This window comes from Sceloporus undulatus, chromosome 2 (genome assembly GCF_019175285.1).
Source record: "Sceloporus undulatus isolate JIND9_A2432 ecotype Alabama chromosome 2, SceUnd_v1.1, whole genome shotgun sequence".
NCBI classification, from domain to species: domain Eukaryota; kingdom Metazoa; phylum Chordata; class Lepidosauria; order Squamata; family Phrynosomatidae; genus Sceloporus; species Sceloporus undulatus.
In genome coordinates this window covers 141,390,433-141,408,001 of record NC_056523.1, presented here as the reverse complement: position 1 = coordinate 141,408,001, position 17,569 = coordinate 141,390,433, and the positions used below count along the sequence as shown (strand labels likewise).

The window sequence follows — 17,569 nt, the reverse complement described above, 5'->3', positions numbered from 1 at the left end:
AGTGACAGCATCGAGAAAGACAAGTGACTGGGATGGTGCAATTGGTGTGTAGACCAGATCCAGTTGTCCTCACTTTCAAGACACCTTGGGTTCACTCCATAATTTCTTGGAAACTTCATCTATACTCCATCATTCAACTCTAGTAGGCCCTTGATATCCACTGGGAATCCAACCCTGCATCCAACCATTCACCTTCATTTACAACAGTGGTTCCCAAACTTTGATCCTCCAGATATTTTGGACTTCGGCTCCCAGAATTCCTGTTGGCCAAGCTGGCTGGGACTTCTGGGAGGTGAAGTCCAAAACATCTAGAGGATCAAAGTTTGGGAACCACTGATTTACATCATCATTCCCAATTACACCCGCTACACCCAACAATTACCTCTTTTAACACTTCTAGTAACATTTTTTTTCTCTATCCTCAAATTTTAAATCATAGCCATACATCTATCACCATGATTTATTCCTTGTACTGTGATCACACACAAGAATTTCCTCATCTGCACTCATATATCTTTTTCATGATTTTTTATCATTTATTCTTGGAAACTCCAGAGTCAACAGCATTTTCTGTTATGATGGATTAATGTCTTAAAGAAGCAGATTCTGTGCGTGGGTCGCGAAAACTCATCGCAATGGATACGGCGTGAGTCCTGGATTTGGCGCCAGTGTAGACAAGCCCCTAATCACAATGAGTAGAAATCATTCAACAAATGTGGATACTATCATTCTGTCTTCTTTTTAAGACTGTGGGATACCCTTATATTCAGACTATCTGTTGTTTCTAAACCTCACAGTTTTGCTTAATGAAACAGCTCCTTTCTTTCAGATCTACCATGCTTACAGCTCTCTGGCGTTGTTTCTATTACAAATTTCGACTGTTCAACCTCTCTTGTCCCTTCCTCAAAATCCCTTGGCAGTATCTGCCGTCATAACGAACATACACCAGAGTTGTGGATTTTCAAAATGGTGCTGACTCCACCCACATTCCGGAGTGTGATCTGTGTCTACCAATCAGAATCCAGAATGCCTGCAGGAGGTGGGACAAGCAGTATCTCGAAAAAGCTTTAGCTCAGCTCTTCTGAGAAATAAAGCACAGAAACTGAAACATGTTAACATATTAACGTAATATTGTAACTCATGGTCTGTCTTTTAAGGCTATTGCACATGTCACATTTTAGTTGTACACATCAAAAGGTTTTATAGTTAACTTGAAAAGGTAGCTTTTGCACTTGACAAAATCTTTTTTTCATCTGAAAATACAACAAGAAGCCAGGCAGGGTCAAGCAATTGCACAAAAACAAAGCATATGAATATGGGATGTCAGCTGAATGTTCATTTAATCATATATTTGAGTGCTGGACTACAATTCTGGAGACCAAGATTAAATTCCCAGGTCGACCATGGAAATGTCCTAGGTGACCTTGAGCGCATTACATGATCTCAGCCTCAGGTGAAGGCCATGACAAACCTCCTCTGAAGAAATCTTGCCAAGAAAACCATGTGATAGGGTTGCCATAAGTCAGAAACTTGAAGGCACACAATGCCATACCAAGTAATTTCCATAAGATTTCAGACTGGTTCATCAAAAGCAACCAAAAGTCTTGTGTCATCTGAAAAAGTGGCAAATGTATTAAGGTCCATGCGTAGTTTCCAAAAAAGAGATGGTGTGACTCATGGAGGTCCAAGATGGCAGAAAACTGCACCCTCTGCAGCAGCTATCCCAATCAGTGGCCTTCAGGGAGTAATTAACTAAGTACATACTACCCATCAGTGGCCTTAAGCCCACAGGATGGAAAGGCAGTGCTATGGTTCTTTTTTTTTTTTACCTCTCTTTTGATAAAGACAATCTAGATTCTGGGAAAATTTACTTTACATCTTGAATCAACTGATAGAGAAATACCAGATAATGAAAATAGAGTAATAAAGTCTCTAAGGTAGAAGAGAAAGGATCTTCTCATAACTCAAAGGTGGTGGAAGTCATTTTTTTTAATGTGTGAGTTAGTGTGGTTGGTTATAGAGGTAAGGGGAATAAGTATGTTGAGAATGTTAAAATAAGAGAGAAATAATATGAAAGGATATGATATTGGGTGGGATAAAGGGAGGGGTGCAGGGAGGGAGGGGATTCTGCAAGATTGACATGGAAGACTGTTATGTTTTATGTTCTGTCTGTCATATGTCATTTTTCTTTTAAATCAATAAAAATTTATATTAAAAAAATTAAGATATAAGTGTTTCAGAAATTCAGTAGTAGTAGCAGAAGAAATTTGTGCCTCCAGGTCACCTGTCAATTTATAGATTGCAGAGAGGGGACCAGCATAGCCTCCTATGGAAGGAACTTCTACAACATAGGAGCAGCTATTGTGAAGCCCCATTTTGAACTACAGTACAACTCCTTTATCTGCCAGAGCCAATGGCCAGAGTCAATATACTCTAAAACATCTGGAAAAGGACAGGCTGCCCACTCCACTACTAAAATACAGCAGAAAAGCCAATGCAGGTAATACTCCAGCCAAACTGCCAACTAGAAAGGGGCTCTGGGAGTAAGCAAACTTTATGCTCTATATATCATCAGCTCTGTCTTTGACCTCTGGGTGTTTTGGACTTCCCTGGATCATTGACTACTAGCCCTACTCGTCAGGGTTCCTGGTACAGTAGTTGAAATCCATGCCCATTTGAAGAGACAAAGCCTATGAACCACCTCTCTATGGCAGGGCTTCTTGAGTTATCTGATGCGCAGGACTGGCAGGGGTTTTTTTTTTGGGGGGGGGGGGGGCCCTGCGGCTAAGCCAATGCATCTCACGCACACACACACACACACACACACACACACACAGGCACATAAATCAATTTATGTTCCATATTCACCATATACACATAGCCATAAGGTAATTTTATTCATATTTTTAAATAATTTTGTGTATGAAACAAAGTTTATATACACTGAACCATCAGAAACCAAAGTTGTCACTATCTCAGCCATCCATGTGGACGATTTTGGGTTTGGGGATTCCGGACAAGGAATACTCAGCCTATACAAATGTTTTGTTTTGTTTTCCTGGAAACTTGTTGTGGACCAGCAGCCAATGGCTGATGGATCACAGACCATTCCTTTGAGGAGTATTGCTCTACAAGTTACCAATCTTTCAAAATGTAGTGCCTGCAAGAGGCAGGTCATCATATGAATTTGTGTATCTAGAGTTCCCCCTCCTTCGTCTTTCCTGACCAACACTGTTTCTCTTTGCTTTTAATGCTCCTTGAGGTTAGCATGGAAGCATGATGCAGTGGTTTGGGTGCTGGACTAGGATTCTGAAGGGGTGTTCCCATTCGCCTATATCACATAATGCAAATTTAGGGGGCATCGTTTCCACTCAAACCCGAATTCGACCTGCATTGCCCCTGAATCGTTCCCATAGAAATTAGAATCTGAATCAGATTATCTTGAATAATTTGAGTTATATGCCTATAAAGCAGTTTTAAAAAACAGTAGGTTTTAAAGCGAATTATTTTTGCTCCCGGGGTCCGATTCGCGGTATCCGAATGGGAACGAAAGGGTGTCTGATTCGGGAACCTGGAGATGGGAGGAGCAGCTCTCAAGGGGCTGGCCTGGGGGTGTCACCCTCTTTGTTCTCTTTCTGCATCGCCAGCGCCATTTTCTTCAATTCGAATAGACTTTCCCCCGGTGGATTGCAACCTCCCCTCTGCTCCTCATTCATAGACCGATGTGTGAGGAGAGCCATTGAACACCATTTTAAACTATTCTTTTTTCTTTTTTCGCCTCTGCCTGAGCAGCAGATGAGCTTTCAGTACATGCCTGCTTTATCACCCCCCAGACAGCCCAGGGAGCAATGGGGGAGGCAAAGGGATTTGGGGGAATGGAGGCTCCTTCCAGAGGAACTATGGGAAGACACAGGAGAGCCTAGACGCCCAGGGATCTGAGGGGGGGATCAAGCTTTCTCTTCTCTCTTCCCCAAAGAGTCTCTCCCCACTGAAACTCAGACAGAGACACTGGCATGCACTAGGGCACTTACACAGGAAACTGAAGCAGTGGAGCAAGTTGAGGCTCAGATGCAGGGGGCAAGAGCATGCACAGTGGGGAGACAGAGACACTGGCATGCACTGAAGCACCAGCACAGGAAACTGCAGGAGTGGAGCAAGGTGAGGCTCAAGAGCAGGGGGAATTTAGAGTGCCCATGCTGTCACAGAAGGGAAAGTTCTTTGTGCTGAGGCAAGCACAGGTCTCTTCTGGGGTAGTGATAGAGAAGGCACAGAGCACTCAAAGGGTTCACAAGAAGGACAAAGGTGTAGGTTGTGCAGAGGCGTAGCTGTTTAGCTACAGGAGATGGCACATGCACACTTACACACCTCTGCACATTTGGAGGGGATTGTCAAGGGTTAAAGTCAGCACACTGGGAAATGCTGGGATGTGTGTGTGTATTTGACCATGAGCATCCAGCCTGGGAAGGACAAGGCTGATTAAGCACAGCTGATGCTCATAGCCTCAAGGACACTCTGGTGCCCACATGCACTAAGCCCTGGATGATGAAACACCTAGCTGGATTGCACAGGGGGACACTTTAGACTGTAACACAGGAAGTCACTGGGTTCGGGAGACCGCATGGTCTGAAGGCTATATAAGCACAGAGGCTTCCAGTGATTGCTTTGTGGGTTGTAGTAGGAGTTGGTATTCATTTGTGATCTGTATTATAGCACTGTAAATAAAGCACTTCGGGAGACTTGGCTTGTCTGGTCATTTATCAGCTGAAGCCTGGCATCGGTTGCTGAGAGTGCCCGGAGGTTCCTGCATTTCTTCAGTTCCTGGAAGACATCCAGCTGCTGTTATCTCAACTGAGGACTGAGAACCACGTTTCTGAATTTGCCAGCTTACTCTGCCGTATGCCAGCATTGGCTACAGGGCTCAGTTGAGTTGCTGACAATATATTTCTAAAGTAAATTATAAAGTAACAACTTTTTTAATTTACAAAAAAAACCTCATCTGTAGTTCCAAACCCACTGTAGAAATAATACAGTTTGAGACCACTTAACCTGCCCGGGCTCAGTACTAAGGAATTATGGGAACTGTTGTGTTTGTGAGACATTTATCCTCCTCTGCCAGAGTGCTGGTGCCATAATAAATTACCATTCCCAGGATTCCATAGCACTGAGTTATGGAAGTTAATATGGGGAGACACAGAAGAACAAGGGGTTTAGGACGAATAGAGGCTCCTTCTAGTCTGGGGAGACACAACAGAAGAGCCTCGGATGCAGCCAATTTTCATTGGCTGCCCCCCCAAAAAAACCCCAAGACTTGTGACGTCTGAAGCCTACACGCTTGATTGACAGCATGCGGACACAAATGGGAACGGGGAACAAGTTAATCCGCTTATCTGACAAGACATGCCATGAGGCCTTCCTTGGCTCTTATGGAGTGGCAATCGATGCAGCAAAGAACTCATTCTATGCTGCTCGAATTGCATCAGCAGAGTCTCGTCCAGCAAAGCTGTTCAGGGTGGTTAAAGAGCTAACTCAACAACCTCCCACCCTGAACCCATTTTTAGAACCTACCAAGGCCTGCTGTGACTTATTCAATGACTTTTTTGCAGATAAAATCTCTCAGATAAGGGCTGATCTCAATGCCAACAGAAACTCTAAGAGAGGTGTCCAGTGACTCCGTGAACGGTGTTAGACTGGATCACTTTGAGCTTGTGAATACTGATGAAGTGGGCAAGCTGCTTGGAAGTGTAAGGAAGACGACTTGCCCTCTAGATCCCTGCCCATCTTGGCTGACAGTTCAGGGAGGGGATGCAGTAATAACCTCACTTCAAATCATCATTAATGCATCTCTTAGGGAGGGGATATTTCCATCCAAACTCAAACAAGCAGTGGTTAAACCACTCTTGAAAAAACCCTCCCTTGATCCCCTGATTAGAAACTACAGGCCAGTCTCTTTGTTACCATTTTTGGGCAAGGTGATTGAGAGGGCAGTTGCCTTCCAATTCCAGGCGGTCTTAGATGAAGTGGAATATCTAGATCCATTTCAAACTGGCTTCGGGGCAGGTTACGGAGTTGAGACTACCATGGTCGCCTTGGTCGATGATCTCCGTCTGGGCATCGACGGGGGAAGTGTGACCCTGTTGGTGCTCTTGGACATCTCAGTGCCCTTCGATACCATAGACCATGGTATCCTTCTGGAACGCCTGAGGAATTTAGGTATCAGGGACACTGTGCTCCAGTGGTTCAGATCCTATCTCTCGGGCAGATTCCAGATGGTGATACTGGGAGACAGTTGCTCCCGTAAGCGGGAGTTGACATCGGGTGTCCCTCAAGGCGCATCCTGTCTCCCATGCTGTTTAATATTTACATGAAGCCGCTGGGAGAGATCATCCGGAGACATGGGGCGCAGTGTTATCAGTACGCTGATGACACCCAACTCCACCTCTCCGTGTCCCCAACTGCTGCAGTGACCAAGGATAGCATCTCTCCTCTAAATGCCTGTCTTGAGTCGGTAATGGGCTGGATGAGAGAAAACAAGCTTAGGGTGAATCCAGAGAAAACGGAGGTACTTGCGATAGGAACCCCTGGGCCGGGTGGGGAGATTTGTCAACCTGTCCTGGACGGGGTCACACTTCCCCTAAAGGATGAAGTCCGCAGTTTGGGAGTGCTCCTGGACTCGTCTCTACAGTTAACATCGCATGTGGAGGCGGTGGCCAGGAGTGCTTGGTACCAACTTTGGTTGATACGCCAGCTGCGCCCCTACCTGGCTCAGAGAGACCTTGAAGCAGTGGTGCACGCACTGGTAACCTCTCATTTAGATTTCTGTAATGCGCTCCATATGGGGCTACCTTTGGACCAAGTTCGGAAGCTTCAGTTAATCCAAAATGCCGCAGCCAGATTGGTCACGGGAACATCAAGATCAGACCATACTACACCAATACTAAAATCTTTACACTGGCTACCAATTAGCTTCCGGGCGCAATACAAAGTGTTGGTCGTCACCTTTAAAGGCCTACATGGCTCGGGCCTGAGTTACTTAAGGGAACGCCTCTCCCTACACAATCCGCCCCGCACACTCAGAACCTCAGGGAAGAAATTGCTGGCATACAAAAAAACCGGACTGGTCACTACTTCCCAAAAAGCATTTACAGCCGCGATCCCAAAATTATGTAACAACTTGCCGGAAGAGATCCGTCTCATTACATCATTAGAAGCCTTTAAGAAGGCATTAAAGACGGATCTCTTCCAGTGTGCATATCCACCTGACCTGCTATAGTGAAGATTCCCACCCCGTTTAGATTATATGGAAAAACAGATGAATCAGATGTGTTGTTTCCTCTATTGTAATATTGCTGGGCAACTAGCATTGACTAGTATTGTGTTGTACTGTATTTCGCTGTGTATTGTGGTTATATGATGATTTTTTAATCTTTTGTGTATTTTGTAGACTGTATTGCTGATATTGATGGGATCCTGCCTTGATCCGCAGGGAGATGCGGGAAATAGAAAAATAAAAATTATTATTATTATTATTATATTATTATTATAAAGCGATTTAAAATAAATGGGAACGAAAACAAGGTCTAAATGAATCGAGGTAATTTGCCCCTTTTCGTAATGGAAACAATGGGAAAAAATCAAATTATTCCCGGAACATAATCCGAATCAGAATCGCGCCAATATAATCCGTTTTATCTGCCAAGTGGGAACACCCCCTGAGTTCAAATCCCTGCTCAGCCAAGGGAACCCACTGTGTATTCTTGGGCAAGTCACATCCTCTTAGTCTTGAAAGAAGGCGACGTGTCAGCAAGCCCCCTCTGAACAAATCTTGCCAAGAAAGCCCCTTGATAGTTTTGCCTTCACAACAACAACAAAGGTTAACATTCGACTAAGGGTGCATCTACATTTAGAAATAATGTAATTTGGAATAATTTTAAGTACTGTACCTCCTTCCTAGGGAATCCTGGGATTTGTAGCTTTGCAAGGCCTTTAGCCTCCTCTGCCAAAAAGGGCTGGTGCCTCACAAAAACTACACGTCCCAGGATTCCTTAGGATGAAGCCATGACAATTAAAGCGGTGTCAAGCTGTGTTATTTCTACAGTGTAGATGCACCCTGGGCAAAGTGACCAGACATGCTCCTTTTCCCAGGACCTGTCCTACATTTCAACCTCCTTCTGTCCAGGAGGAATTCCAAAATGACCTCTATTTTGAGATTTTTGACCTGTTTATTCCATTTATTCTGTTTATTCCATTTCTGACGTTCTATTTATTTATTTATATTTAATTATAGTTTGCCATTACATTATTCCATTTGTTCTATTTATTCCTTTTTTACATTCTATTTATTTATGTATATTTATATTTTTGACCCTCTATTCCATTTTTGACATTCTTGGGAGGTTTTTTAAACAGAGGCTGGGCAGCCACCTGTCACAGGAGTGCTTTGATTGTGAGTTCCTGCATGGCAGAATGGGGTTAGACTGGGTGGCCCTTTTGGTCTCTTCCAACTCTATGATCCTATGATTTATTTATATTTATATTTTTGACACTCTATTTATTTCATTTAGACCATCTATTTATAGGAGTGTTTTCAGCTTTTATATTGCAACGACTTCCATTTTCCTTGGATGTCTTACAACTTTGTGGTCCCTTGTCCTCCTTTGTGGTTCAGACATCTGGTCACCCTGACTGTGGGTGAACCTCCCTGTCATGCCCCCGTCCATCTGCACTGGAGGCACTGGGCTGGAGAAGGATGCAACTGGGCCAAAGGAGCCCCACAGTGCCACCCTTTCAGCATGCATGAGAATTCAGGGGGTAAAACAAAACCTTATGGAGACCAAACAGGGGTCAGGAAGCAGGCAAGCCTTTTCAGAACCAGCAAAAAGCAATGAGGGAAGAGGAGGAGGATTTTCTTTCCTCAGTCCAAGCCACTGAAACCAAAAGGAAGCGAAGGAGACAAGAGGTTGGCTAGGAGCCAGGCTAGGATCCATCTTGTGTGCCATTCTCTGCATGTAAACAAGGCCAGCCTGGCGTAGTTTGAGGGTTGGACTAGGACTCTGGAGAGCAAGGTTCGAATCCCTGCTCAGCTATGAAAACCCACTGGGTCACACTCTCTCAGCCTCAGGGGATGGCAATGGCAACCCCAAACTGAACAAATCTTGCCAAGGAAACCCTATGATAGGTTTTGCCTTAGGGTCTCCAAGAGTTGGAAACGACTTCAAGGTGCACAACAACAAAACACAGCCAGAGGGCCAGCTTTTGGTAGCAGTTTGAGCCTACATTGAGTCCTACATTGCAGCCCAGTGTCCAGCACGAATTCCCAAATATCTTCCATTTTGAGCATGGCTAAGAAGCATGAACTGAGTCCCAGTCTTGGGAGAAGGGCAGGATAATAATAATAACAATAATAGTAATAGTTACTATACTAATAATAATAATTACTGTTAACTACTAATTGCTATTTATATTTCTATTGGCGTCTTTAGCTTTTATATAGCCATGTCCCCCATGTTTCCGGAATGTGCCCCCATCCTCCTTTGTGGCCTCTGGTCACCTTGTTTTTAGAGTGTCTTAAGGTCCAAAACACACACTGCCGAAATGATCCAGTTTGAGACTGCTTTAACTGCCCTGCTGCACTCAATGCTAGGGAATCCTGGGAACTGTAGTTTTGCGAGTCATTTAACCTTCTGTGTCAGACAGAGCTCTGGAGGGGACCACAATAAAACTACAAGCCCCAGGATTCCCTAGCAATGAGCCACTGGGCAGTTAAAGCGGTCCCAAACTGGATTATTTCTGCAATGTGTGTGTTTTAGTTGGACCTTAGACTTTGGAGAGCAGGGTTCGAATCCTGGCTGGACTGTGTAAACCCTTGGGCAACGAGTCCCGCTCTCTCAGCCTCCTGGGGAAGGCCGTGCCAAAGGCCCTAGTCCGAAGAGAACTGAAGGAAGCCCAATGGGAGCCATAATAAACCGGAAATGACGCAGCAGCACCAGCAGCAACAATAATGGCGGCCAGGGAGGGTTCGGTGGGGCGAAGCGGGGTGCGGGGAGGGCCTAGTACCTGCGAGCCCCGGGGGTCGGGTGCGGCCCAGGGCGGCGGAGGAGGAAGCGGGAGCCCACCCGGCGAAAGACGGAGGCCATGGAGGAGGCGGCGCCTGGGCAACACCCGACCGCCCCCAGGCTGTTGCTGTTGCTGCTTCATGGGAGGCAGGGAAAGGGAGGAGGAGGAGGGAGGCCTGCCTGCCTCTGCCTCCTGGTTCTTCATGAAAGGGAAGGGGCTGTATGATGACCCCGGTTTCAAGGAGGGTGAGGGAGAAGGGAGGAGGAACGCCTGCCCAGGGCTGCATCCACACCCCGCAGGAATAATCCGGTTTCGCACCGCTTTAACTGCCCTGGCTCAACTGGGCAGGAGATGGGAAAGACGTTTTTGCAGAAACACAGGCCTGTTACAGACAGGCCACAGAAGAGTCTGTACTGCCAAAAGGACAAACAGTCTGGCCTGGTGGAGGACAGCTTTCTTACATACTTACATGGCCATTACAATGGTGTTACACCATATTTTATTAATTATTATTATTATTTCTACAGTGTGGATGCACCCGGCAATCTCCAGGCAAAGGAATACTCTTTTTAAAGGAGGACACTCTAGCTGCATCAACACTGCAGAAACAATCCAGTTTGATACCCGTTTTCAAGTTGGCTATGGGATTCTAGGAATGGTAACAATAATAATAATAATAAAATTTATTTATATACCACTTTTCCAAAACTGATCAAAGTGGTGCACAACAAAGAATACAAAATACAATAATCAAAAATAACAACACAATATATACATAACATTAAAACTTGACAATAAAAATTCAATCGCAATTTAAAACCATAAAAACCATATCAAAGCCAGCTGAGTTGATAATCAATGGTACAAGACACATATCAGGGGGGAAACCACACATATCAAGGCACATGGGGGAAAGCTTGACGGAAAAAGAAGGTCTTGAGTCTCTTTTTAAAGAGATCCAGGGAGGTAATGGAGCGGAGCTCATCAGGAAGGGTGTTCCAAATTTGTGGGGCCAAGATGGAAAAGGCCCTTTGCAAGGTCGACGCATATCTCGCAGTTGGCACCTTCAGCAAATTCTTCCCGGCTGACCTGAGTGTGTGGGGTGGATTATATGGGGAGAGGCGGTCCTCCAAGTAACCTGGGCCCAAGCCATTTAGGGCTTTATAGGTAATTACCAACACCTTGTATTGCGCCCGGAAGCGAATGGGCAGCCAATGAAGATCTTGTAAGATGGGCATTATATGGTCAGCGCTAGAACAACCGGCGACCAATCTTGCTGCCATATTCTGCACTAATTGAAGCTTCCGGGATTGGTACAAGGGTTGCCCCATGTAGAGTGCATTACAGAAATACAATCGAGAGGTTACCCAAACATGTACCACTGTTTCAAGGTCCCCCCGGCCCAGGTAGGGTCGCAGCTGGCGTATCAGCAGAAGCTGATAACAGGCACTTCTGACCGTCACATCCACTTGAGATGTCAATTGGAACGACGAGTCCAGAAGCACTCCCAAGCTGCGAACTAAGTCCTTCAGGGGGAGCGTGACCCCATTCAGGACAGGTGGAGAAATTTCACTACCCAGGCCAGGGGAGCCTATCACTAGTACTTCCGTTTTCTCTGGATTCAAACTGAGTTTGCTTTCCCTCATCCAGCCCATTACCGACTCCAAGCAGGCATTTAGAGGAGAGATGCCATCCCTAGTCACTGCATCAGTCGGAGACACAGAGAAACATATTTGGGTGTCATCAGCATATTGATAACACCGCGCCCCATGTCTCTGGATGATCTCTCCCAGCGGTTTCATATAAATGTTGAACAGCATGGGGGACAGAATGGCTCCTTGAGGGACACCAGATGTAAGTTCCCTCTTATCGGAGCAGGAGTCTCCCAGCTGCACCATCTGGAATCTTCCCAAGAGGTAGGAACGGAACCACTGGAGCGCAGTGCCCCCGATACCTAACTCCCTCAGGTGTTCCAGAAGGATACCATGGTCGATGGTATCAAAAGCCGCTGAGATATCCAAAAGCACTAACAGGGACACGCTTCCCCTGTCCATGCCCAGATGGAGATCATCAACTAAGGCGACCATGGCAGTCTCAACTCCATAGCCCGCCCGGAAGCCAGTTTGAAATGGGTCTAGAAAATCCGTTTCATCCAAGATCACTTGAAGCTGGAAGGCAACTGCTCTCTCGATCACCTTCCCCAAAAAAGGCAGCAGCGAAACAGGTAGTTTAGGAATTCAGGATGGTATCCATGCTGCAGGAACAATCTGGTTTCACGCCACTTCAACTGCCCTGGCTCACCTTGGCTATGGGATTTTGAAAATGGTAGTTTTGTGAGACATTTGGGCTTCTCTGGCAGAATGCTCTGGTGCCACAATGACCTTTGTTTGTACTGTACTCCCAGAGAAAGTCTGGCTATGGTTCCATCCACACCGCAGAAATAATGCAGTCTGCTGACACCAGTTTAAATGCTCTGGCTTAGTGCTAGGAAATCCTGGGAATTGTAGTTTGTTGTGGGACTAGAGCTCTCTGACAGAGAAGGCTCAATGTCTCACAAAACTACAGTTCCCAGAATTCCATAGCATTGAGCCAAGGTGGTGAAAGTGGTGTTAAACTGGATTATTTCAGTCCCCAAACATTTGCTGCTAGTCCCTGGTAAGTTTCCAAGAAAGACAGTAACAGTTGTAGGCAACCGGCACAAATACAACACTGGTTCCTGGCACACTGGGAGAAAAAAAATTGCAGTCCTTCACATCAGCTTGAGATGCACTAGTGCAAGTTATTTGGAGCCCTTTTTCATTACAGAATCATGGTAGAGACCACAAGGATCATCCCAACCAACCCCACTGCCATGCAGGAACTCACAATCAAAGCATCCCTGACAGATGGTTATCCAGCCTCTGCTTGAAGAACTCTAAGGAAGGAGATTCCACTACACTCCAAGGGAGTTTGTTCCACTGTTGAAAAGCTCTCACTGTCAGGAGGTTCCTCCTAATGTTGAGGTGGAATCTCTTTTCCTGGAGCTTGCATCCATTGTTCTGGGTCCTGTTCTCTAGAGCAGCAGAAAACAAGCTTGTTCCATCCTCAGTGTGACACCCCTTCAAATTCTTAAAACTATCATCATATCACTTCTTAACCTTCTTTTCTCCAGGCTAAACATCCCCAACTCCCTAAGGCGTTCCTCATGGGACATGGTTTCCAGCCCATTCACCATTTTGGTCAACCTCCTTTGGACATGCTCCAGTTTCTCAACATCCTTTTTTAATTGTGGTGCCCTGAACTGGACACAGTATTCCAGGTGGGGACTAACCAAAGCAAAATAGAGTGGCACTATTACTTCCCTTGATCTAGACACTATACGTCTATTGATGAAGTTGTCTAGTACATGCTACCCCTGATACTGGAAATGTGGGGGTGAGATTCAGCCTGGGTTCATAAACAAGCAGCCCCACCAAGTTCAAGATACAAGCTCTGACTCCCCTCCTGTAGGGAAAGATAACTGGATCTGGGTGTGTGCGTGCACACACACACATACACACACATACACAGCTCTTGGCTGGCACAGAAGCTACTGCACAAGTTTGGGACCGGAAGAAGACTTGCTGAGGCCCTGAGTTAATTTAAAGAGTCTACAGTGCATTACCCTGAAAAAGTGTATTAGCTTAATTAACAGTTATGGAAAAGTTGAAAAATTCAGTGAGGTTTTTATTTTAAAGGCTTCTCATAGATGGGGGCCCTAAATCAGGCATAAAAATAATGTGGCTCTCCAGATGTTGTTGAAGTGTAGCTCCTGGGTGTTTTCACACTATACTGTTATGGCACTTCGATACCACTTTAACTGTCATGGCAACATCCTATGGAATCCTGGGATTTGGAGTTTAGGAGGGACATTTTGGATTCTCATCCAGAGAGATCCTCTACTACAGTGACTCCCAGCCTCAGCTCAGCCACCCTAAATGTTTTGCATGTTTTGGACCAGAAGCCCTACATATCAATAGCCAGTGGTTATGTGCGCTGTAGTCAAAAACAGTTGGAAGAGGAAAGGTTGAGAACCACTGCTGTAATGGTTCTGGCCAAACTGCAAATCTGAGGGTTGCATAGATGCATCCATGTCAGCAAGGTTGTCAATAGAGGGGTGCCAGCAGAGTGCAGGCTGCACTAGGTAACATCATAAAGGGAGGTGATACCACTGCCCCCCAAACATCTGCCTTTGGGCAGAAACAGGCTGTGGTGTTCGCCTATGTCCCTTTAAAACGCTGGAAGTCAGCAGAAAAAATTGTGTGAGTGGGGCAAGAGTCAGTGGGAAAAGAAAGGAGAGGCTTCAGGGTTTTAAATTTTTAAAAAATGTTTAATTTTCCCCCCAGTTCTTTTTAACTTTTCCTTAAAAGTATCACGTCTTACCACATTTTCAATTGAACCACATAAAACTATGCACATGTAAATACCTTTAGGCTGTGTGTATGATATAGTAATTCAAAGTTATAATTTAAATTTATCTAATTGTTTATATCAAAACTATTACCTTTGTATTCAGTGATACACGGGAATTATGATTTAAGAGTAACATTAGTATAAAAAACACTCCTAAGGATTCTGTATGGTGTGGAAATGGGAGGACTTCAATGGGGGGGGGGTGACACCATGAGTTACCGCACCAGGTGACGGCAACCCTAGTGATACTAGTGCATGGTAGTTGTAGTGTGGGAGTGATAGGCTAGCCAATCCCTCAAGAGAATGATGGGCTAGCTGATCCTTTTCTCTCACGCTGTCACTAACAGGGCTTGTTTGAAACTGTAACACTTAATTGTGCAAGCTATGCCTTTCTCTGTAAGAAAGAAATGAGAAACCACAAGATAGTCTGGCTTTGCCTAGAGCTAAGTGATAACATGCTGGCAACATTTTAAAAACCTGGCAGAGGGAAGCAGGGGTTTCTGTGGACTCATTTAACCTAGCTAATTTAAATACTAAAAAAAACACCCTTAGGTAGGGAATTTTCTATACTAATGAACTAGAAAGAAATAATTAATAACATATTATGGGATGATTAAGCATGACAACCAAATTGTGCTGATCCTTAAAGTAAAGCTAAAAATATTGTAACTTTTTATGAAAATCTGTATAAATACATGGCCGTTTCTCTGTTCATATATGGTAGCTTGGAAACATACTCCCTAGCTTCATTTCCCTTCAGAAAATAAATAAAATATTCAGCATCTTCCCGGTTAGTGATTCTTGTTTGGCTAAAACACATCAGGGCAACAAACCCAGATTTGGGCTGGGAATGTGGGTGATCCTAGGCTGGTCACATTCTCTCTGCCTCAGAAGATGGCAATGGCAAACCCCCTCTGATGAAAACCCCATTATAGGTTTGCCTTGGAGTCGGCGTAAGTTGGAAATGACTTGAAGGCACACAACAACAACAACTACAAACAGGACAACAGTGCAGGAATTATGCAATGTGAAAGGAACCTGCAGAATTCTATACCTTTGTCTATGCTGACTAGGGCTGCTGGTAACAACAGTTAAAGCTATTATTATTATTATTATCATCATCATCATCACCACCACCACCACCACCATCATCATCATCATCATCATCATCATTTTAACGGAAGGCCACATGATTCATATGCTTGTACGTAAATTCAGCACTGGCCAGTTTCCAGCCCCTTGCTTTCCATTAAATGTTATACATTTAGCATGAATGTCTGCATCAAAGGGGGAAGGATCCACGGACGGACGGGAGCTTGGAATCTGGGTCTCTTGCAGCAGAAACAACCCAAAGTCTACAAGCCATCCTCTAGTTCAGCAGTTTTCAACCACTATGCTGTAGCACATTTTTGTGCCACAAAGGGTCCACAGGTGTGCCGCATCAATGAGACAAAATAAATTACTGAACAGATCTGCAGTCAGAACCCCACCTCCATGCCATCACCAGGGTTGGAGTGTCTCTACCTCTCCTCCCAGTTCCAATGACCTGGGACATACAGGAGTTTCATTTTTGCAAGCTGAAAGCTTGTGCAGCCATCTGAGATGTGCAGCCATGCAAGTTAGCTCAAAGATGGCTTTGGCAGCATGGTGGCATCCTCCCTGAGCTGTGCATCATATGCTGGCCGACATGGTGAGCATGGAGAATATTCAGCCATGAGACTTGCTAGAGTGTTCACATTGTGATATATAGCCTAATGATTGCTTGCCTTGTTAACTAAATGAACCTGATTTTGCTGCCTTTTGGTAATTTTCCAGTGTTAAACTTGAATTAGTTTGGTTTAATCAATTTTTATCTTGTTTTATCTTTAAAATTGCATTTTATATTTTAAATATCTGATTGTTTTAATATTATACTAGTTAAATTCCATTTTAATGCCCACTTTTGTATGTTTTTGATTAGTCCTTTTTTTACAATTTGTAAGCCACTTTGTCTCCCATTGGGGGGGGGGGAGTGGCATTATTTATTTATTTATTTCTGAATATAGTTCCTAATTATGCTTATGTTTTTCAGGGCTTACTAGAATGGTGGCACCCATTTTGGGCGCCACCATTTTGTACGTGTTTGGCACGTACTAGGGTTAGGGCATCTGAAAAGGACGCCCTTTTGTAACCCTAGTACGTGCCGAGCACATACTATTAAGCCATAACATTAAGCCATGGCAGTTCAAGTGGAACCAAACTGGATTATTTCTGCAGTGCGGATGCAGCCTAGGAGGGCATTTCCAGTTTTCCTCCACATTTAGAGCCTCCCCTAACCACCACAGAGATCAAAACACATTTTTGCAAAATTACTCAAAATGCCCTCTGGGGGCCAGGAATATCTCAAAACATAGTGAGAATGCCTCCATGTTCCCTACATGGCATTTTGATAGATAGTGGACCCTGCACATTCACTGGGTTTGGGGCACAAGAATCTATGAAAGTGGAAAAACCACAAATAAAAAACATTTTTTAACCCGAGAGAACACTTCTCTAGGAATCTCTAGGTCCTCCGGGGCAATTCTTTGGTTAAGATCTGCCAGAGGCTGACCATGAAATTGTGCTGGAGGATCTACAAATGACTAGAGAAGTGTTCTCTCTAGGAATCTCTAGGTCCTCCAGCATCATTTTGGCAGACGTTGACAATAGAGGAGTCGAAGGCTTTCATGGCCGGCATCCATAGTTTTTGTGGGGTTTTCGAGGTATATGCCCATGTCCTAGAAGAGTTTCTTCCTGATGTTTCGCCAGCATCTGTGGCTGGCATCTTCAGAGAATGCTTGCCTGGAAAAGAGTTGGGTATATATGTACTCCTCCTTTCCCAGGGTCACACAATACATATATACCCAACTCTTTTCCAGGCAAGCATTCTCTGACAATGCCAGCCACAGATGCTGGCGAAACGTCAGAAATAAACTCTTCTAGAACATGGCCACGTAGCCCGAAAACCCCACAAAAAACTGTTGATAATATAGTCATGCTGGAGGGCCTATAGATTCCTAGAGAGAACATATTAATCAAATCCATAAATAATCAAATCTGCAAAAGT

At 44.7% G+C, this 17,569-nt stretch overlaps 1 protein-coding gene across 1 annotated transcript in view; it reads right to left on the bottom strand.

The window, feature by feature from the left end:
- SPATA20 (spermatogenesis associated 20) overlaps positions 1-10,213 on the bottom strand; it is a 66,063-nt gene extending 55,850 nt beyond the window's left edge. Inside the window, 1 exon segment of the mRNA XM_042451490.1 lies at positions 10,054-10,213. Within this exon segment, the coding sequence (XP_042307424.1) occupies positions 10,054-10,133 (80 nt within the window). The 5' untranslated portion in view covers positions 10,134-10,213.
- Positions 10,214-17,569: the final 7,356 nt, after the last annotated feature.